The sequence below is a fragment of the Alligator mississippiensis genome, chromosome 2 (genome assembly GCF_030867095.1).
Source record: "Alligator mississippiensis isolate rAllMis1 chromosome 2, rAllMis1, whole genome shotgun sequence".
In the NCBI taxonomy this organism is placed as follows: domain Eukaryota; kingdom Metazoa; phylum Chordata; order Crocodylia; family Alligatoridae; genus Alligator; species Alligator mississippiensis.
This window is the reverse complement of record NC_081825.1, coordinates 202,220,812-202,243,526: the sequence shown is the minus strand read 5'-3', so window position 1 is coordinate 202,243,526 and position 22,715 is coordinate 202,220,812. Positions and strand designations below refer to the sequence as shown.

Genomic DNA, 22,715 nt, shown 5'->3' with positions numbered 1-22,715 from the left:
CAAACTTATTATATTTACTCAAATCTAAGATGAGATTACCTCCTCATTCAACATGGGGGAAAAAGCTCCTCATCTTACATTCACATACAAAGAAACCTCATAAAATACATTGGCTATCATTAAACTGCTGCCCAAAGCAGCATCTGCTCAGTAATGGAAACCAACCAACTATGAAGTTGATTACATGCAGCCAACACAGAGCATGGTTACCAAACACATAACTAAGGGTCCTGGTTCTCTGTTTAAAAATCACAAATTCTCTCATAAAAAAAAAATCTGCATTTTTCCATTATTAAAATGAAACGTCACTCTGTATATAGGTATTAGTTGAACACAGTGTTTTATTGATATATTTATAATTTTAAAGCAATTTGGAAGCCTACCAATGCCTCAATCACTAAAATAAAGTAAGTTCTAAATATCTATAAATTCTGGCATTTGATTTTGGGTTTTTTATCATGGAAAATCAGAGCTCCCCCTACCACCTTCACTCACCAAGATGCAGGTCCAACTGTGGCTGCCCCCCCACCCCACTGCTTTGTGGCACTGAGCAACCCTGATATGCCAGTGCCCTGCCCATGCCATTGCCCCTCGCTCCCAAGCCACAGCCCTGCAGCCCTGCTGGTGCCTCTCACTCTCCACCCACAGCCCCCTGGCCCTGCCGGTGCACCTCACTCTTGACCTAGAGCACCCCCCCCCGCCCCCTGCCAGTGCTCCTCACTTCAGACCTGCAGCCCCCTGGCTCTGCTAATGCCCCTCACTCCCCAACCACAGCCCCCTGCCCCTCCCAAGCCCAACCAGAGAGGGCCCTCAGCTGCCAGGGCTAGGGGGCCAGGGACCTGGGTCAGCAGCCCCTTGCTCCCTCCCCCCCAGCAGTGCCCAAGCCCTGGCTACTGCCCATGGGAGCTGTGTCTGCTGTGCACCAAAGCGGAGTGTGGAACCCAGCTCCCCCTCTGCCATGGATGGCACCGCTGAAACCTGTCAGGAGAGCAGATGCAGGCTGGCCACTGTGGGCCTGGGGGTCTCCACAGCTTCCACAGCCCAGTAGGTGGGACCTGGCGTGGGAGCGCAGAGCACAGCAAGGAGGCTTGGTGTCACTGCCAGGAGCCCTGAGCCACCATGGCAAGGTGTCCCCTGCCCACCTAGCAGTAGCAGGGGGCACAACTCTGTGACACCACATCCACTGCTGCTTGGTGGGCAGTCACGGCCTCACTGTGGCAGCACAGGGCTCCTGGCAGTGGTACCGAGCCTCCCTGCACTAGTCTGCTGCACCGGGCAGGGCCAGGAGCCCAGAGCTTGCAGCAGCCAGTCCATATCCGCCTCTGCCCTGCACACATATCTGGGGGGCAAGTGCCTGCCATGCCCCCCCAGAGTGTACAGAGTGGCAGGGAGCCAGCCCAACTGCTACCCCACAGATGAGCTGCTCACATCTCCCTGCCCAGGCCCTGTGGCCATGCATTCTCATCCCAGCCCTGGACCCCAAGCCTCAGGCCCCACAGATCACCCCAGCCTGGCAGTGCCCCCAGCCCCAGCCCTGCCCAACTCTCTCCCTCCCTCCCTCCCTCACTATGGGGGCCCATTTTCCCACTCTACAGACTTACCTGTGGGAAGTTGCAGGAGCTGCTCTCCACATTGCCCGGCTGCCACATTCATGTGTGCACACAGACATACATATGGCACCCCCTGCCTGATCGCCCTCCTCCCACTCCCCCTGGCCCCTTGCAGGCTGGAACTCTGCCAGTGTGCAAGGGAAAACCCTTGGTTTCCTGTATTTTTCTCCTTTAAATGAGAAAATCAGCATTTTTCTCCTTAAAAACAGAAAATTCACATTTTTCTCCTTAAAATGAGAAAATCCATGTTTTTTCGCATTTTTCCATGGTGAATGAAAAAGCTGGATTCCTACACATAACCCATATTGGGCAAACACTGATGTGAAGCTTTGTTTTTTTGTGGCCCTTAAAAAAGGGCAGTTGCTTCCCCAGAGTGGAATAAGCACCTGATCTGGAGGCATTGCAATACTAAGCTAGCACTTGGAGAGACCAGAACAAGCTCCAACACCCTCCCTTGGTGCCATAAATGCTGATGGGAACTTCTTTGTTTTTTGTCCGTGTGAGATCCTTAAACAAATAGGCAGGCGTTCTTTCCACAGGGAACTGGCACTGGGCCTAGAAGTACTGCAGTGTGATCTTAGACAAAAAGGCAGAAATGCTGATAGGAACCTTTTTTTTTTTTTTTTTTTTTTCTGTTCCAAGCCAAATTAGTCGAATCAATTCCAAATCCGTGGGTCATTCAAGAACCATATATGGCCCTACTACCAGCAAACATCCTCCACCCCCACCTGGGGCTTCAGATGTTTCCAAATCATTTGGCAGGCATCCGACATGCAGCCCCAAGCCTGGGCGCTTGCAGTTCAGATACCCCCAAGTTTCACTTGCCTTCACCCTTACAGCCACAAGAGTGAACTAGGGAGCATCTCCTGTTTCCATAAAGTAGGCATAAAGCCAAGATCTTCCCACAGGCAATGAACATGGGAAGGTAATCATACATTACCTCCATGGGCACTACCCCACACCAGAAAGGTGGTCCCTGGAAAAACCATCACCTTTTTTTTTTGTGCAAATACATACAACTCATACATACATATACACATATATATAAGGTGGTTATCCCCTGTCTTTGAAGTGAGGAATGAATTTGAATATCCCAATTTTATTTATAAACTCCACCTCCAACACTCTGCCACGTGGCCCTTGTGGTTCACTTGGTAGCTCAAAGCCCACTAAAAACCCATTACACAGTTTGCACTGCACAACTGCACCCTGTCTCTATACCCGTATCCGCACCCACTGCCCTCCTCAGAGGGTCTACTCCTGAAAAAGTCTATGACAAACCCTTCTCCACCAGATTAGGTCTGCCATTTCTTTCCTGTCATCCTCTTCTGTCTTCCTGTAGCACCACTACATTTCACTTAGTCCCACTTTTGGTGTCTACCTGCCATAAGTCCAGTATAACACATCTGAATAGAAGATATTCCCATTGCACTCAGTCCCCCTCACTACTGACTCTTTTTCAAGTCATAATGAGCCACTAAATTGAATATATTTCTACCTCCTCTTCACTCCCACAGTTGAGCTGTGCCTTTCTCCCATTTTCAGTGATTCCTATTTCTTCAACAGCCTTAAGTATCTGGCAAACATCATTAAATAGGGCCCCAAAAATTCATCCAGAAGCCCTCTGTTGTCCCCTCTTTCAGCCCATTGAAAACGATTAGTGTGCGACTGCCCTCCATGAGGTACAGATGGACCAGGTTGCCCTGCACTTCATCTATATATACATTCTTGGAGGACCCCAGGATTCATGACAAGAACATCCAATTCTAGTCATGGGTGGGAGACTAATTAGCATGTGGATCCTTTGTGTGGGGATATATGGAGTACATACTCACACACACACATACTGAGCAGTGTTGAGGTGTGGGGTTACCATGACCTGAAACCCTGTTGAGTTAACTGGGGCCCAGCCCAATGAAATATGTGGCAAGTTATGAGCCTTTTGGTTTTGGACTAATATCATGCATAGTTTTGTATATGTTAAGGTGTATATGATGTCGGTTATCATGTTTTGTATTATGTAATCCTTGAAAATTTTATGTTGTATCTTCTTTTGTGAGGCTTCCGCTGGGGTCATTTTAGACTGTCTGGCTTTGTTTGTTTTCTAATAAAATGTTATAAAAAGAAAAATTTTGTACTATAGCAGAGGTTCCCACAATGTTTCTTGTTGCATACCTGCATTTACCAACTACCTGCATACCCCTACCAGCATACATTTTATATTTTAATCCCTTAAATGCCAACTATTATTATAATGAAAATTAAATCTGCCATTACACAATTTCTCCCATGTACCTCCCAGAGATGTCTTGCATACTCCCAGGGGTACAGGTACCACAGCTTGGAAACCCTGTACTATAGTATAAAAGTGCTGCTTGAAAGTATGTTTATGGAATACCTGTACTAAAACTTTCAGCAGTTTCAAAAAAGGTAAAATGCATCAATTCTGGATAAGCTAAGTCTATGCAGACCCACAGTACAAACTCAATGTTTTCAAATTTGTTCCTCATTTCCATGTGATCAGGAAGAACAGGATCTGACAGTAAGGAGGAAGGTGGGGGAAGGAGCTGCAGGGGGAAGAAACTGGGGGACCACATGCCTCCCCCAGATTTATTTTCCCTGCTGTAGGAGTGGGAGGTGGACAAATTTAAGGCAAACCTCCAATAATTGGATTCTATACCTGAAAATTATAACAAATTTATACATTTTCCATATACAGAATCTAATTATTGGTTTTCTTATATTCAGAGTCACCTTATAGTCAAGTAAATATGGTAGATGTATGAACTACAACAAATATTTAAGCACTTTGCTGAATATTGGCATAGGTAGACAACATTTTCCCCATCATAGATGATGTAACAATCACAAATATATCATGGAGAATTTTTTAAAGCTCTAACACAGGCAGACGTTTAAATAGGATCTGTACTCACCTGTAGAACTTTTCATTTTCAAGTCTAGTCCAGAAAAAATGGATGGGCAATGGAGGGAAAAAAAGAGATTTTAGTAAACTATTTTCAGTGTCATAAAAATATTTGTAGGTTTTACCTCTGTTAGAATGAACATTTTTTTTTCAAACACAAGTGTGATTTATATCCAACCTCCAAATCTGAGCTAATATTTGTCACCTTTTAGATTTTGTCTTGCATAAATTGTTAGTCTTGAATAACTCTTTAAAACTCATATTTAGCCAGTCAAATCCTACTTTATAACTATTTTCACTAAGTTCAACAATGGGTTGAGCAAGGAACCCTTATGAATAAGGACAGTAAATCTGAGTGCTGTTGACTGCTGGGCCTGATTCTCATCTACGTGAAGGACTTTTTAAAAACCACATAAGCAATAAATCTGGCATAGAGAACTGAATTTTTGCTTTCCTCAAACTGTCAGGTTTCCCCTAAAATATTTAAATTTTTCCTGGGAAAATTGAGAATGTTTGGTTTTTAGGTGCCAAAACCCAACATATTTCAGCATTTGACTTGTTTATTCAACTACAGGTTGAACTTCTCTGAGAACTTTTAAATTTTTTTTTCTAAATTTCCTGTTGAAAAAATATTTTCCAGTTCTCATTATAAATTTAATCTAATGCACATATATTCTTACTTATGTTTCTATATTCCTTAATTTAATTTGAAGAAATGTTCATATTGAAGAAATTATTAGCTCAACTCTAACTGGTAACCATGCTAAATTCAGTCCTGTGTGAAGTGTCACAACATGAATCTACCTACATCTTCTGTTGCACTAACTTGAAAATGCTGGAGAATTCTCATGCTGATCCACTACACAGAAATACATTTCACCTTCTTCTGTTCATAGGGAGGGAAGAGGGTTGAGAGATGGAGAACTGTGAAACAGTTTTAAGGCTTGATCCAGCATACTTTGTGTGTGTTGATCAAATTAAAATTCAGAAACAGACCCGGTGAATACAAACTAAAAAATATCGGTTTGAACCTAGGATATAAACAGCTGAATATTTAAAGTGTCACTCAATGAAAATTCTAATTTAAAACATACACTGGACTCACTGCCACTAAGTTGTCTTGGGAGAAGATAAAATAAAAGGAGAAGATAAAAGAAAGCAGCAGTCATTATCTGACATTGTTCTAAGGGTGCTTGCACACATGATGTGACAAACAGTGACGAGAAATCATCATTTGCTAACATAATAGTGTCACTGTATGCATGTGCACAATAATTTTTTCATGTTAAAACATATTTGAGTGTGGCAACTTAGATCACCTCAGGTGTATTTTAGTTTGATCGGGGCAAACTGTCCCATAGTGGGGGAAAAAAATCGTGCACGTGTATATGTCTGGCAGCCAAAGCAGGTGGCAGGGACAGTGCATGGGGTGATGAAAGCCCGGGTGGCTTGTGGAAGTTTGGGCCTGGTGGGCTTCCAGTGCCTTATATAACATCCCCACCACCTTCTCTGGCTCCTAGCACACCCAGCTGCCCTCCTGCCACCTTCCCACACTGTCCCGGGGCAAGCCATCCTGTTCCTGGGTGGTCCCAGGTAGCAGGAAGGAAGCAGGGACAATGCATGGGGTGCTGGAAGCCCATCAAGCCCAAGTTTCCCTGGGTATGCCTGGGCTTCCAGCATCCTGTGCACCATTGAATCAGGCCAGGTGCTGCCTGGGAGCTGGGGCATCACCTGTCCAGCTAGCACCCTGCCCAGGCAGCCCCAGGGGGACACCATTGCCAGAGGGAAGCACTGAGCTCCCCTACAGTTCAGGGACTGTATGACCTAGCAGCATCTTGAGTGAGGAGGCTCTTTTGGGGCGGGGCGGGGGAGGGGGCCAAGTACGATCCTTTTTTTTTTTATTTTCTTTGTGGAGCCTGCCACCTCTCCCATAGCTCTCTCCATGGCAGCCCCTGATCTGCAGGGGACTCTGGGACCTTCCCTCCACTGGGGCAGTGCCCCCTAGGGCTGCCTAGACAGGCTGCTAGTGGGAAGATGCCACTCAAGGGGCGCCATTGCTGCAGAGGGAAGGACCAGGAACCTTGCAGCTCAGGGCCCCCTTGCTGTGGGAGAGGTGGTCAGGCTCGGGGGGGGGGGGGGAATTTGGCCCCTTGCCACTTTTTTTTTTCCTGGGCAAAACCTGCCCACAGTGGTGGGGGGGTGGTGACCTGACAGCAGGACATCACTGTTCCGTCATAGTGATGGAATCCCCTAAATTGAAACCATGGGTCACAATTAAAAACCCATAAAATAAAAACCCACTGTTTCAATTTTGGGGAATGAAACCCTACTCATGTGCAAGCACCCAAAGTGTTTAGCCGTCCTGTTCCCATGAAGCCTCAACAACCAGAGTGCTGCTACATACCAGTGTGGCCTAGTTACCAGCTTAGTGAAAGCTGCATCACAAAAACTTACTTCTATTAACCAAACTGAAAAAAAAATGGAGCTATGAAGAACACTCTAAAAGGTCACTGCCTTCACGTCATAAGGCAGCAAATTTATTATATGATGTAAGTTTTTTAATTAGTGTTTTTTTTATTATTACCAGCATTGATCTTTCCATGAATCCAGGAGAGCACCTTCCTGAGATCTGTGAAAACACCTGGTGATCCTCTCTGGTCATAGTTTTTCCGCAAGTTATTAATCCAACCACGAGCACAGCCCATGCCCCAGGAAGTCACACCAGCCAGAGTCCAGGCACCATGCTTACGCCGGCACAAAAGAGGACCCCCAGAATCACCCTACAATAAAAGAAACCCATCTTACAGGAAAGCACATTAAATTAATTTCTGTGTGAATAAAACAGACATGAGAATAAAATGAAGGTAAGGCATAAGCAGGTTCTACTATGTGGTCACAGTCTGAGAATTAAATTATGAAAAGAAAAATACTCTTGGTAGTTGTATAATGCAGGACATCTGTCCACACACATGTAAACTTCAGCTACAGTAAGACATTGGCATATCTGTAGGTTTCTCTGTTCAGCCAACCTGGCATGCATCCTTTCCTCCATCTGGAAATCCAGCACACATTAAAGTGTCACCTTGGATTGGTTTTCTCAAAGTTAATAATATTCTAGAACATTCCTTGTAATTCAGGATTGGCAAATTCACTTCATGCAAAACTTGAGGAAGGTTTCCATCTGAAAAAGAGAAAGTAAAGAAAAAACAAGTTAGCATTAAGTTGCTAGAGATCCTAGAAGGTAAACTTAAAAGTTATCATTAGTGGTGTTAAAAAAAAAAAAAAATTATTTCTGCTAATATTTTGAATGTTGTTATAGGCCATTAAAATACCCAGAAACTTTCTTTGAAAAATAATTCTTTGAATATCCAACCTTTAGTTGCATAAAATTTCAGATGTCTTGCTTTGTAGTATAGGCCCATAGCAACCAATGACATCTCTACAGGGACTAGGTCTGCCCATTCAGATGCACTTGGATTGAGGCCCTATCAAAATGCTGTTTTAAAAAAACATGCAAAATCCAACATCTTAAAGCAAAAATCAGACCATGTCTGAAAAAGAAATGGAACTATACTTAAGCAATTTCCTCCCATCAAAAGGCAAAACATTCTGTGAATTGGACCAGAATGCAACTATAAAATAAAAAACTCGTAAGTTTTTCATGTGTTGTTCAGAATATTTATTATAAACCTACATTTACATAGAAACACCACAGTTATCCCTGAAGGTTTTATAGTATCCCTACAACAGCTATACATCACGAATACAAATCTCTTCACATTGCTTTAGATATTAATGATACCAAGGGCAGATCCAGAGGGGTTGCACTGGTGCACTCTGATTCCTGCTCCACCCAAAATTTAAAACCAATTGCCTGGCAGTGGCAGAAGCATTTATAGTCAGGCAGTGCTGAGGAAGTCAGTTTTCTCCCTCGTGGCTCATTATAATCTACTTGATCCCTTGTAAATTCTACATTCCAGAGGTGCTAACGACCCTCTCCTCTTTTTGATAGGCTTGATGTTCCACCAGTCAAGCTATTCTTTGTTCTGTAATTCTACTGTCTATTGTATCCTACTGGTAATGGGAGCTATTTCACAGCCCTGAGGATTGTCTTTAACTCATTCCAATGAAATTATATTTGTTTTCATTTCCTTCTTAAACGGAATAATACAGCCCTAGGCCCCTAGTATATTAGTAAAGCTTCTTGTTTATTTTTAACTGGAGAAAAATAGGTGGTGTTTTCTATGTGATGATGCAGCTCACCATCTGCACCCCCCTTTTCAAATTTCTAGATCTGCTCATAAATGATATGGCAGGAAATAAGTACCCTGAGCCCTCATAACTACGTGTCTGAAGAACAGTTAAGCTTTAAAAATATGAATTTATAGTCGTATTGGATAGTAATTTGAGACCTTTCAGCAAGATCAGCTGCCCAATACGGCCACACATGGCAGAGTAAGGGAAATAAGGTACCCCCTTCCTATTTACCACAAGGAGGCGGGGGGAAATCAACCACCCTGCATGGAATCAACTCCACTTTTACAGGGGAACTCTTCCTCAGGACTCCCCAGGAAGCAGCCATATTTGGTCTGTCTCTCTCCCTACCATGGCTTCACGAGGGGTAAGCCTCTAGCTCTGAAACCCTGGCTTCCTTGGTGATCTGTAGCACCTCCACCTCTGAGAACTCCTTCTTTCTGGTCAGCTCCCAGGTTTTCTTCTTTTAAAGAGAAGGGCTATCTGAGTACCAATGTCCCAAACAGCACAGCAAACTCTGCACAAAACAAACAGTGCTGTTCCATTCCCTCTGTTCTTCCTTGGACTCCACTTTGTCTGTCCTGGGACTTTTCTGTCTGTCCTAGGACCTTTTCTATATTCTCCCTGTCCTCCCTGGGACTCCCCTTTCTCCCCCCTTTCTCCTCAGCCCCAGTTAGCTATCCTTGCAACAAAACATTTCTAAAACTATAATATTAACCTGAGGACAATGCTCACCCAATACAATTAAACAAAGTCATGGAGAACCAAATCTGGGAGTTGTCTCTTGGCCCTATTGCCAGGCTCAAACCACTCTCTCTCCCCGGGGTGAAAAGGGCATCTAGATGCCCTGTTTATAAAGCTATTTACAATAATTATTTTCAGCAAAGCCTGCTGGGGGGGGGGCACTTTAATTAGAGCTGCTCCAAAAGTCTCTCTAATTAAAGAGCCCAGAGCATCTCATGTATCAGCATCCCTGCACTGAAAAAATGGTGGTTGAGGTGCTTTAACTAAAGCTCGAACGAGCTTTAATTAAAGCACCCCTGCCGCCATTTTTCAGCGCAGGGACGCTAATACATGTGAGGCTGGAATCTGCTACAGTGCAGTAATTACCACGGTCCAGCAGACTTGATTAACTGAGTCTGCTCCAACACGCTGTAATTACAGCAGGTCAGAGAAGCCTCACTACACTTGTATAGGTGTCCACAGGCTAGAATATATCCCACTAAGCCTTTTGTTGCATACCCTCTCAGGCATGTGGACCCTCTACAGCCAGCACAGCTGAGCCAATGTAGAGGGGAAAGTGCTTGGCACTGCTTTCCAACTTGACCAAGGAGGAAGCCAAGGAACAAATTTTCACTTTCTTAAAAAGCCATAATTTGGTCTCTTATCTGTCCTTGAGGGGAATGCAGTCAAACAAAACTTGTGGTAATTTATGACCAAACTGTTATTTATTGAATTCGCTTCAGTTCACATTTAAAGACAAGATAGCAATCTATATCACTTTCCAAGCAGCTGAACAGAAACTAAAGTTCAAATGTTCAAAACAAAACACTTGGATCTATTACAGGACATGAAGTTACACTGCTTTTTTTGGTAAAACTTTGGCAGTTGGGAAGAGATTCATCTATATGAAAGGGCTACCACAAAGCCAAGGAACTACTTAAGCCCCATTTTAAGATTACAATGCTCATTTATAGATGATATTTTCTTCCTGGCCCATCTATAACCTACATGCCTAAGTTGCCTTCAGTTTTGAGCTGTCTACAGTTGTTTTTAGGTTTCAGATATAAACTGAACCAAAGTAAAACTGAGCAAATTAAAAAATGTCTACTGCTGTGAATTACAATCCCAGTTAAAAGAGTTCCCTCCTGTAACATTTACACCATCTGCCTGCTGTGTATATGTGAGCATGCTGCACGAACCATAGTACATTTCAATAGAAAAACAAAGGAGCTCATACATCCGAATATTAGTACTTTAGCACACAAGGTTCTTTGGATAGATGTGATATCTTTTATTAGACCAACTAATAGTTGGAAAATTGTTCTTTGCAAGCTTTTAGGCACAAACACTATTCTTCAGGCATAGGGAGAGTCTGCTGGTGTTGTGTGTGCTCTCTTGGGAAGAACAGAAGCCAGTGCAAAATGCAGATCCGTGCAAATGCACGGCAGTGAGGATCTAAGGGAATGGGAGACAGTGGGTCAGAGACAGGTGGGGGTGGTACTTAGGCATTTCAAAGAGGAACTCCAGTGGCTTACTCTCTCTTAGACGGCCCCAACCACAAGTGGTGCAAATGTATCCTGGATCAAACTTCTCATCTGGATCAGGAAGGCATGCTGGCACAACCGATGGACCTAACATGAACACGTATACAGAACTTCTTGGTAAACATATGAAAAAACAATTTTAGCTTTGCTTTCCTTTTTATATGGTCCTTTACTATAGACCACTATGGGTTCGTGTGACAGATGTTACAGTGTTATTCTGGAATCCAGGGCCGCATCCACACACATGCAGACGTTTGTTTCCCTGGGGACGAGTAGCAGCGGCACACCTTGTGCTGCTGCTACTTGTCCCTAGGGAACGCCCATGCCATGTGGCCTCTGGTGCATGACAGGTAGGGTAGGGGAGGCTGGTGCCAACAACTGTACTGGCCCCAGAAGCCTTACCTGGGATTATGGGAGCCTTGGGGAACTGCAGCTGTGGTGTCCCTGCAGGTGGGAACCTGGCCCGCAGCTGGAGCATGGCTCCAGTAGGCCAGGGTCCAGTTTTGGGTGGCACACATTGCCACCATGTGTACTGCCCCATTTTTTTTTGGAATGGGTTTTTTGAATCTGGGATTTCCCAGAGTCAACCTCCCCCCAGGTTGCAAGGTAGCAGAACAGGGAACACCCGCATGCGCAGTGTGTGTTGCCAAAGACGGGTCTGCGGCACCACATACTGCACGTCCACACTCGTCTGGATGCAGCCCAACTGTCTGTGGTACACTGGCATAAGCCTGATATTTCACAGAACTTGGCCTAGGGGCTAGCTCATAAAGTCATCACTTTAGGTCCAAATCTAAGTTTTTATTTGGAAAAAAAATCTTATCCTTACAATTGCAATTGCAAAGAAAGCCATGTGAAGCAAACATAGATGTAGGTCTGAGTCTGAAGAGTGTGGAGTGAATTGCACCATGCACCTCAGTGTGGTTTTAACACCAAGACCAACTGCTCTGCATTAGCATTATATGACTATCAACAGGTAACACAGCAGTCATGCTCAATTTGGACTTGGGCTTGTTTATACCATAGTATAGTAGCATATTTTGGTGAGGGTGGGCATGTTCCAGGCCCAGAAATTGGCCAGGGAGGCTGCTTTGGATTCATGCTCAGTGTCTTCCCTCAGCCCTTACTCTCTGGTTGAACTAAAAGCAGCCACTAGGGTGGCTGGACAGCACTGGTGAACTTCCTGGTTTGGAGCACATCAGTATACTGTGGAGAGCTAGGTGTGCTCAGCTCCATCCTCTGCAGGAGAATAACAGTGCTAAGAATCCAAGTTGTATTTGCAAAGAAGACCCCTTGCTTTTTCCTTTGCATCCATGGAAAGAGAGAATGGTTGGTGGGGTGATGGTATGGGGAGTTAGAAGGGCTGAGGTCATTAAGTCTTATTCTGACCCTGCTAGAACATACTAGGCAAGCCATTGTGCAGAAGCAGAAATCTAGTTTTCTTTCACCATAAAAGCTCTTTAGAGGCTAGATTATGATCTCTTACGCATAAGGATGTTTTCTTTTGGTTTTCTTGGCCTTTTTCCTGGCTTTCTTCTTCAAGGCACTACTCAGCATTCAACTCAGCTGAACTGATTTTTTTCTGACTCACCTCTAGATCTCCAAATACAAAGTCAATGCAAACTGTTGCATCATTTAAAGGTCTCTTATGTTGTATATTTTACTACAATTCATTTTTTCTGTGAAAAATATACTTAAAATTCTGTATAAAATATTGCCCCTTAAGCAATAACCTTAAGAGTGTTACTCAACAAGATAGTTTGTGGGTTTGACCATGGGCGACTGGTGCCTCCTGAGTCTGGGGGGGGCACCAGATCGCCGACGGGAGGGGGAAGCCTGCGGCCAGTCACTGATGGGGTGGTAGGAGGGTCCCCCAGTGGCCAATCACCAAGCCAGCAGCAAAACCGAAAGTGCACTTTCATTGGCACTTCTGGTTTTGCGGCTGGCGCTTTCAGGGGAGGCACAGCCAATCTCAGGGGGTGCACGTGTATCTGTGTGCACCCCCTATGCGTCGCCGATGGTTTGACATTTCCATTTGGAAATTATTGCCTAGAACTATGACCTTACCAAATCTGAAGGAGCCCTTCAACTTCACAAGGGCAATGTCATAATTCATGGGTCTTCCAGGATTGAAATATGGGTGTTTAATGATGGATTCAACAGGCAGAGTCTGCTCTTCCTCCTCCTCAAGACTCAAATCATACTCTCCTGCAGTGACATTCAGGTAATCCAGTATATACCTGTAGGATGGTTAAGAAATGTTGAAATAGTAAAAGTGGGGATACTTAAAAATGAGAGAGAACATTCTTAGTTATTGGTTTTAAACATCATCAGCAATGACAACCTTAATGTATCACCATCCATCCACATATCTAAACATTAACTGATCAGGCCTTGCAGTCCCCAGTGGGGTGGCAGAGATGGGGAAACCAAAGTACAAAGACATTAAATTATTTACTTAAACCACAGAATGAATTTGTGATAGATACGGGAAATTCCTTATTTTTGGTCCTGTACTCTAAACATTACATCTCTGGTGGGTCTGGTTCTCTGTTCTCTCTCTCTCCCCACCTCCTCGCCCCCCCCACCACCAGGGCCTCTGTACTCACTCCCACGTTGTGGCAATTCCAACTATACCCTGAACCATGCTGTCCCCTTCCACCCCACCCCTGGCCTTAGCCCTCCCATCCTTGCCTCCCTGTCCCCATATGGGCCTCAAAGAAGCTTACTTGAAACCAAGCAATATTACTCACACTGCTGAATGAATGCTCCTTGTGCTCATGCTTTGACACCAGGTAGTGCTCCTGTCAGAGCTTCAGTGAAGCCATGGCTGCTTAGTGTTTTTACTGATGGCTAAAGTTTTTTTTTTTTACAGACTTTACTGATAGAAACTTTGGTCTTTTTGGGTTTTGTTTTGTTTTGTTTTTTTTACTTACAGTCAGTAAATTTACTGGTGCTAGCCCTCTGCATAGCAATGGTTTTTTTTTATCCTAGATCTCTGTTAATTAGCTATACTGTGATACAAAACACCTCCATAGACAATAGATTTGACAATAGCATGCTTCTTTATTTGGGACATCTGGTTTCTAAATAGAAATCTATTTTAATCTCATGAGACTCACATTTTCAGAAAGAGCCTATAGGAGTTTAGATGTCTAGCTCTAGCAATTTGTCCCCTAATGCTTTTGGGCACCTTTGAAAATCCCTAATTTGTTTTAAAATGTAGATAATTGAATGACTAGAAAATATTTTTTTCCAGTAATATTCAAAACTGAACCCTGCTCCATTTATTCCTCTCCTCAGTAATTCAAGTCATTTCAGGTAAGAGAAATTACTTGCATTATACACTGATGAACATCTTAAGCCATAGGATTTCTTAAAGAGAGTGTTCATCTATAGAGCTTTACCTTGAGGAACAGAAATTGACTTAATTCAGACCCAGCCTCTCCTTTCTTCCTACTTTGAGGTCTTTAATTGCCATAGGAAACCAGGCTAGCTGTATTGCTGCTTATTATTAAAGAGAGTATCTCTCCAGCAATGCACTGCCTGGTATCATGAAAAAGCACTAGCTTAGTTTGAACGTGCAGGGAAGAGTGCAACCAACTAAATCTCCAGAGAACAATGTGTATTTAGTTTTATGCCCTCTTGTTAACAGGCTACAAATTATACATGTTTAATAGATGGGAAAACAGATACTGGAGATAATTGGTTAGTTCATTTGAAATCTTTCACTTGAGATTATTGGTTCCTAGAATCTCTCTCTCCTCCTCTGCCCCCTCTAACACCCTCTAGCTACCCCCTCCCCCAACCCTGGCACTTCTCTCTTTGACATCTCTCATTTAAGAACATTGCAATTTGGGAAAGGTCTGGGTTTTTGTGGGGTTTTTTTTGAAAGCCCTAGACTTCAAAACCCCCAGTTACATAATTAAATTTGTAATGTGTAATGAAGGGCAAATTGAGCCTTTTGCGCATTGCACTCTGCTGCCTGAAGTATTACAGTCTGTTACTATTTGGTATAAATTTTACCCCAAACTGTGTTGTTTGTCTTAACACTTCCCAGGTTTGTTTAACTTTAGCAAACTACTTCGGAACTATTAGGAGTTCTTTGATGTCTTAGATAAATATTTTCAGGAAGCATTTTCCAAAAAGAAATATTCTTAGAAACAAACTTCACATGCAAATGCCACTGCACAAACACTTTTGGTAGCAATATGCATTTTTGTTCTTTTAAAGCCCTGTAGACAAATTCTTCATTCATACCTGTCTACAACACAGTGAGCTGCCGTGACCACCCATTGAGCAGAAACAATGGTGCCTCCACAGAAATGTCTTTGCCTTCGTTTCAAGGAAACCTGTATCACAAAGAATGGCATCAAGTACAAATCTATATATCTACTCTGATCACATTCTCAAAGCCTTCATAAATTTGAAGTTAATACTGCTTACACAAATTCAAAACCACTTCCTTGGCTTTGACGTTGCCCTTGGTTCTAAAAAATACTCGCAACTCCCACTGAGCTACAGTATGTATTCAACTTTCTCTCCTTCTGTGACACGGGGTGCAGACAGACTTTCAGACCCCAATTCTACCTCATGGCACTTTATACAAGCGCCATGAGTTAGAGCACGTGCCCCTACCCAAAAGACATTCTCCTGCTAGGTTGGGAGGGATTGAGCCTGCCTGCATGGGCCCTCTCCTCAGCTCCACCAGTTCCAGGACTGTCAGCAGGAGGGAGGGGGAGGGAAGGGAGCAACCCCGAGCTGCTGGCTGGGGTTTGCTGCCCAGCCTGAGCTGGAGTTGGAAGGTGGAACAAAGCCTTTTGCCTCACGTCCCCCTCCCCACTAGTACCCTGGAAGGAGTACTGGGGGGAGCCAGTCTGGGACTAAGAGGCGGGGGAGAGGGGATTTTCTTCTACCCTCCCCACCCCCCACCCCACTCAGGCCAGGCAGCAAGCCCCAGCCAGTAGCTTGGAGCTGCTCCCTCCTTTTGTCTCTCCCTCTCACTCTCCCTGCTGACAGCCCGGGGGGGGGGGGGGGGGGGGGAGGAATGGGACTCAGCTGCATCAGTTCAGCCAAGGTATGAAAAAAAATAACCCTAGGGAACACAAGTTCCCTAAGGCACTGTAAAGCAGAGCACTTTCATCTACTACCTCATTTGAGGAGGGTTAATTTTTGCATGATTGGCCACTTTTAAAGTACTCTGCAGCCATGCATGTGTAGAGTGCTCTCAGGGTCCCGATTCACATGGAAAATGTAACTTGTGTAAGTGTCCATGGTTACAAAGTATATATATAAATCAAAGAAAGAGTACTGATATATTCAGCATTGGAGAGGGAATGAATTAGTTTGGAATCTTTCACCTGTAAACTACTGACTGTCATTCACACCAGTCACTAGTTCCCGAAAGTTTTGAGCCTTCACAGCTTTTCAGTGGCCTTTGTGAAACAAATCTGCAGTCTCAGATGAACAATCACCAAGAACCACTTCCCAAGCGTTACTTTCTAGCAGTTAGTGATGTTTCCTTTATTTCCCAACACCTTCACCCAGCCCTGTTTATCACAGATCCACATTGTCTTTAAAACACGGTAATTAACAAAGCAAAATTTTCTAGGAACTCATTCCTTCTTCCTCTATCTGCTTCACTGCTTTTGATAAAAGTAGCATGGGACTCAACAACACATCAAAAGTGCCAACAAGCACATAGAATACCTGCCTTTGCTTTTGTTATATCTATGAAAAGTTGGACCTTTGCTCTGAAGGTGGCATCGGATAAAACTATATTTTCTTGTACTAACCTGCCATGGATGGGAGCCTTGTTCCACCTGGTTCCCACCAACAATGCGTGTGAGGAGGTTGAAGTAACTCCATGGCTTTGTCTCACGTGGTTTCTGCCCACACCTAGGGTCTGGTAGGAACAAACAAAATGAAAAGGAAAGAAAAAATGAAACCACATTTCTGTGCCACATTCTGTACAACATGCAGACATTTGAAGATAAATCAGCTAAGGTGCCCATAAAGATCCATTCTGTCACCCTATCATACAAATAACTGGAATCTCCTTGAGGGTACCTGCATACAGCCTACAGAATCAGAAAGAGTTTACTAACTTCTTACTCTGGATCTGAATGATCTTTTTTTTTCCTTTTTTTTTTTTTAGAAGCAGAGGATTAGAAGTAACCTCCAGGGTCAAGTCTAATCCTTTGTTATTGCAGTTAATTCTCTTACATAATTTATTTCAGAAACTGATAACACTTCACCTTAAAACTATTCAGTTCCCCACCCACCCCCCCGCCACACACACCTATCTCCCCACTTATTCCTATTGAGAAAAAGGTTTTGTGCCTACATTTGACTAGGGTGAGAAAAGAGTAGCTGGCTACCTGCTACAATAATTCTTCTTTTAGGCTTTAAGAAATACAAATAATTACACCTTCACCCTAGAACAAATAATGTAAGGCAAACAAAAATACATAAAACTTTTAAACCCCCATTTATTTGAGCCCCTTAAATCTGAAATGCCAAATTTTGGGATAACTCCTGAACAGTTATGGAAACATCCATCATTTAGCCAAATGTTTTTGCTTTCCTTTTTGGACAACTGGGTTTGAACTGCACATTACATAAGTTTTGATAATCAACAGCTTAAATTTCTCAAAAGCATTGAACATTTGCCTAACATTGCTACTATATAGGTCTGTGCTAAAGCTACCCAGTGTGGTCTTGTGAGGCAGATAAAAATACTTATAACAATAACATTGAACTTTTAGTGGGTTTTGTTTAAAAGCTAAGCATCTAATTCTGGCAACCTGCATCTAGAGAAAAGAGAGTGGTTTGACTGCATTTCCCAAACCAAACAAATTGTTCAATTGCTCATTTTTGAAAATTGAGTCCCAAAACGTGTTTAACTTTCCCTCCTCCTGTGACATGAATGCATAAATTAAATAAATATTTAGTACTATTTATAATATTTATATTTATTTAATGAAAGCAAGTGAGACGCTCAGCATATTAGAGAGGAGATTACTTAGTTTGGGAACTTTCACTGGTAAGCTACTGATACTCATTCTAGAATTGTATGACAAACTACCAGAAAGTTTTCAAGAATCAGCAGCAATAAAAATATGCCAAGTATATACGGTGGTGGGTGAGAGATCCCTGTAAAGTGTTTTGGAATCCCAGGCAGAGTTTCTATAATGTACATTTAAAGGGGGATTTCTAAAAGTGCTCCCGGGCTGCCCTAGCTGAAGTCAATGGGAGCCATGTCAGGTCAATGCTGATGCAACAGCTAAATGAAATATTTCATTCAAAACTATAGATGAAATGTGACCTTTCCCATATATGAATTTTATTATAGAAATTTTTCCCAAGTTTTATTTGACAAACATACAAAATATTCTTCTTTTTGGATTTCCTGTCTTTTTGTTTATTAATATTTTTCTAATTCTCACTCCAAAGGCAAAAGAAAAAAAAGGGAAAAAGTGACCCAGTGAAATGAAAGATCTCTTTGTTTTGGCTCAGGTTACCAAAGTCAATTTACGCTTTAAGTGTGAAAACTGAAAGAAAAATAATTTTCAAACTCAAAATACAAATTTTTCCTCTTTTTTGGTTGAATATTCTAAACATTTTGGTACGATATCGGTATTTCCCCATATAAATAATGACCTCTCCACCACCACCACAGTGCAGTGCAGCTGCCTGAGCAGCACAATGCTCCCACAAGATGAAGACACCAAACTCCTGACTCTTAAGAGTGCTTGGAAGTGTTTCCAAAAAATGCTTCAGGGACACCTGACTTCATCAGAAGTATGAAAAAAAATTCCAAAAAAAAATTAAAATTTTCCTTCCACTAGTATAAGTTTGTAAGCATCTGACAACTGAATGATGTGCTATCAGATTTGCCAAAAAAACCCATGAAATTTTATATTAATATTACTACTATAGTAATACATTCTTTATACACATAGACACGTGCATGCACACTTTCCAAACAACAAATATATTGCTCACAAGCCCAAAAAATACTTTATACATTTTTTTTTTTTACATGCAAAGTGGAGAACCCATACAAATAGCTTAAGTTTGACATTGTATGGATTAGCTGTACTGTATTTTATATCTGCCTGTAACTCAAAACAGGCTACATGCAAGTATATTCACATTTTAAAAAGGAAATACTTGAAATCCTCAAAATGACTGCCCACACTTCTGATGGTAAATGTCAGATGCCTAGGGCAATTAGCAATGCAAATAGTGATTTTGTGAAGCATAAAGAAAATTGAACACAAAGATTTAAAAAATCCAGACTTGTCCTTGCACTTTTGATGCCTAAATATTTCTGTTGTTTAAAGATCTATATGAAAAAGTGAAATCATTGTTTCAAAGGCAATGCATGGTCTTGTACTAGGTAAGATTCTGACCTTTTGCCTTTAAAATGGTTAAAACCATGTCTTAAATTGTGATCCTACCTTTTCGTACAGATAGCAGTGCTGAGTTTCCATCTGTTAGATAAACTATTCCAATCGTGAATAAAAGCAGTTCGTGTAGTGCTACTGGCATTTTGAAGCTGCAAGTGACTGAGTAAAGATGAGAAGAGTTTTTATAGAGGGAACAAAAAAGAATATGTAACGCAGTGGGAGAGTAGAAATTGACTAATTAAAGTGGAGGTTACTCATTAATCTGGCCATAAAGCATTTACTGGGCACAACTCAATTTTCCAAATTTAACCAAGCATGATACCTTTATAAAAGCATCATATTACCAAAGTCTTTGTTGCTCAGTACTTGCTCAAGTCTCTCAGGAACCATATATTACTACTGCATGGTCCCCTACTAACCTTCCTATATACTTATATAGTCAATACATTTCTTATATATTCCTAATATTCCTATATACTTATAGACCTCAGGGGTCAGGAGGAATCAATAGTAATTCTAGTTACATTAGTTTCACAGGTTACATGTAAAGTTTATATGAACTTCATGTACTGTACTTTATATTTTTAGCTAGCACAGTAGAAATCTGTTAATACATTAACAGATTATTGCATGTTGACAGCATGCTCAGTGATGTGCAAGACAAGAAATTAAGCCACATTTTCAAGTGATCAGCGAATAAGATCTGGGCATTGCCCATTCAGCCCTACAGGTTAAGTGATTTAGATACCTAGGTCTGATTTCAGAAGCCATTTAGCAACTTAATGAGGCCTACAATGCAGTCCAGACAGTTGCATCTCAGCAGGATAAATTAGCTTCATGCTGCCATGAGTTGGTACCTGTACTATTGGTACTGTTGTTGGTGCCTGAATCAGCTTCCTTAAAACTCAAGTATCTCAAGGCTACACAGCAGTTTAGGCAAACCACAAGGGTATTACCACACATACATTTGGAGATGATTTAAAACTGCAGTGGTTATTATGTTCTAATGATTATGCATGGACAAGCTGAAAATGATATAAACGTAGCAAAACAGATCCAACTTTAACACCGGATGCAGAAGTCTTAAAGTTGGTGCATTGGATTAGTTTCCAGCTTGTCCACACATAACAACTGAAACATAACAGCCACTACCCTTTTAAAATGTCTCCAGATGTATATGTGCCCATACCTTCTGTTTCTTTGAAAGGCAATGGGATTTAGGCAGATAAAGCTTTTCTGCCACTTTTGAAATTTGTTTTCTTGGGGTTCTCAACCAGGTAGAAGGAGTTGATAGGCTGCACTGGAAATCCTAGAGAAGAGAATGGTCCATCGTTTATGAACATTTTTCCTTGTTAGTTTCTGTAGTAAGCAATAGCATACTGGTTTGAAATACTTGAAATTACATGATAGATTTGACCCAAATGTCAGCACAGTAGTCCATCACAAGAAGCGACCCTATACACATCAAGGACCAAGATTAGACATCACCACAGTTTGTGCTACCATTGAAGAGTGTATGTTGAATACAAATCCTGGGAAACCAGGAAGACAAGAAAAAAGACCACCGAGGAGAAAAATAATAGCTAACCCCTTATTAAATCTGAGTGAAGACAGAGCACGCTATCATTTTAATCCAGCCTAACTGGTAACAAGGAACTCGTGGCTCCCACTGTTATTGGTGGATATGCTCACAAAAAGCAAAAATACCTTTTCCCACATAAGTATATGAGTTTGAATGAGATGTGTGTCTATCTATATCTAGACATCTAACACCTCAAGTAAATTCATTGAGGCAGCCCACAGAAATAAATCCACCCAAGGGATTACCCACATACAGGGAACACGTCACAGTGAATTTCTAAATCTTTTCTGCATATATTCTCATTTCAATTACTCATGGATTCCATGGTGCCCCATGTGACCCACCACTCTTTTACCCCCTTAATTTATTATTCCATTATAGCTTCTTACCATTCACTTCCCCTGTCAGTCACAGGGTGCTGGCAGATGCCATATTGCTCTGAATGTGCAATTTTTCAGCCAACCTCAACTACATAGAAACCATGCCCTGGAAATACATCTACAGCTGCTATTCTGCCTTGGAAACACACATACAGCTGCTATTCTGCCTTCTATTGTAAAAGGAAAGGATCTCTCATCCTACTGTTTTCCTATCAGCTGTGGAGACTGCCTCTCTCCAATTGTTTCTCCCAGCCTTGTAAGCAGAAAATTAAATTGGCTCTAGGTAGTGCAGAATTCACCAATTACACTTTGCTGTAACATCTTTCAGGATGTTTTTGTCCCTGGCGTGAAGTTTTTGTTTCGTATTGGTAATTTGACACAGTATTCACACAGCATCACTAATAATAAGAGTAAGCAATCAGGTCACTTGGAATTCATAACATAAAAAGAGTAATATAATACTTACTGTGCAATGACCCTGGGGTTCAAAAAGGAAAAATGTAAACAGCATGTTCTATATATTCTATCCCTTGTCACAAACAGGAGCAGGGGTTTTCTCGTCTTGTCAATGGTCTTTGTTCTCTGCCTCCACTGCCTCTTTGTCTTCCCCCTGCTGCATGTAGGATAAAGACAAGAGCTTCAGGCAGAGGCACTGATGATCCTGTCCTCATTCTCTAAAGTCCTGGTTACTGTTGCTCCCAAATCATTTCAGTATTCACAATCAGCATCACCTATATCATTCTCACGTGAGCTAGAGAAGGGCTGCATTTGGATGTGCTCCCCTCCCTGCCTAGTGTTAAGAATCCAAGCTCAGATCTGGACCCATATTTTTTTTACTGGTCCTGGTCATAATAGGTAAAGCCAAATGCCCCAAACCCTACAGGCCTGAAACTGTTGGTGTTTGAAATCCAGACCTGGGTCCGTATGTTCATAGAGTTATAGAGGAGTAGGGCTGGAAGAGACCTCATGAGGTCATCTAGTCCAACCGCCTGCGTGAAACAGGATCATCCCTATCCAAACCAAACCACACAAACCATAATCTAAACTACATAAAACTACCATCACCCCTGACACAACACAGACCTAATCCCATAACCTGCCACAGGTAAAGCTGGGGAACCATGGCAGCCAAAATCCTGCTTCAATGAAATGTTGTCAAAATATGCTCGAGAGATCCTGGGGAGAGGGCCAGGCCCCCCACACAGAAAAGCAACACCCACCACAGTCCCTGCCAATCTGACCATAGGCCAAAATTCCTTCCTGACCCCAAATATAGCAATCA

At 42.3% G+C, this 22,715-nt stretch overlaps 1 protein-coding gene across 3 annotated transcripts in view; it reads right to left on the bottom strand.

Moving 5' to 3' along the window:
* The window catches only part of OVCH2 (ovochymase 2), a 42,034-nt gene extending 22,371 nt beyond the window's left edge, over nt 1–19,663 (bottom strand). For 2 of the 3 annotated variants that reach the window (XM_019477081.2, XM_019477083.2), the window contains exons 1-8: nt 19,523–19,663; nt 16,853–16,962; nt 15,318–15,409; nt 13,125–13,297; nt 11,049–11,144; nt 7,566–7,717; nt 7,121–7,316; nt 4,547–4,570 (exon numbers count right to left, since the gene is read on the bottom strand). In XM_019477081.2, coding sequence (XP_019332626.1) covers nt 4,547–4,570; nt 7,121–7,316; nt 7,566–7,717; nt 11,049–11,144; nt 13,125–13,297; nt 15,318–15,409; nt 16,853–16,962; nt 19,523–19,613 — 934 coding nt within the window. In that variant the 5' untranslated portion in view covers nt 19,614–19,663. The remainder of the gene's footprint in view (nt 1–4,546; nt 4,571–7,120; nt 7,317–7,565; nt 7,718–11,048; nt 11,145–13,124; nt 13,298–15,317; nt 15,410–16,852; nt 16,963–19,522) is intronic. The other variant, XM_019477082.2, reaches the window with a different exon arrangement.
* Nucleotides 19,664–22,715: the final 3,052 nt, after the last annotated feature.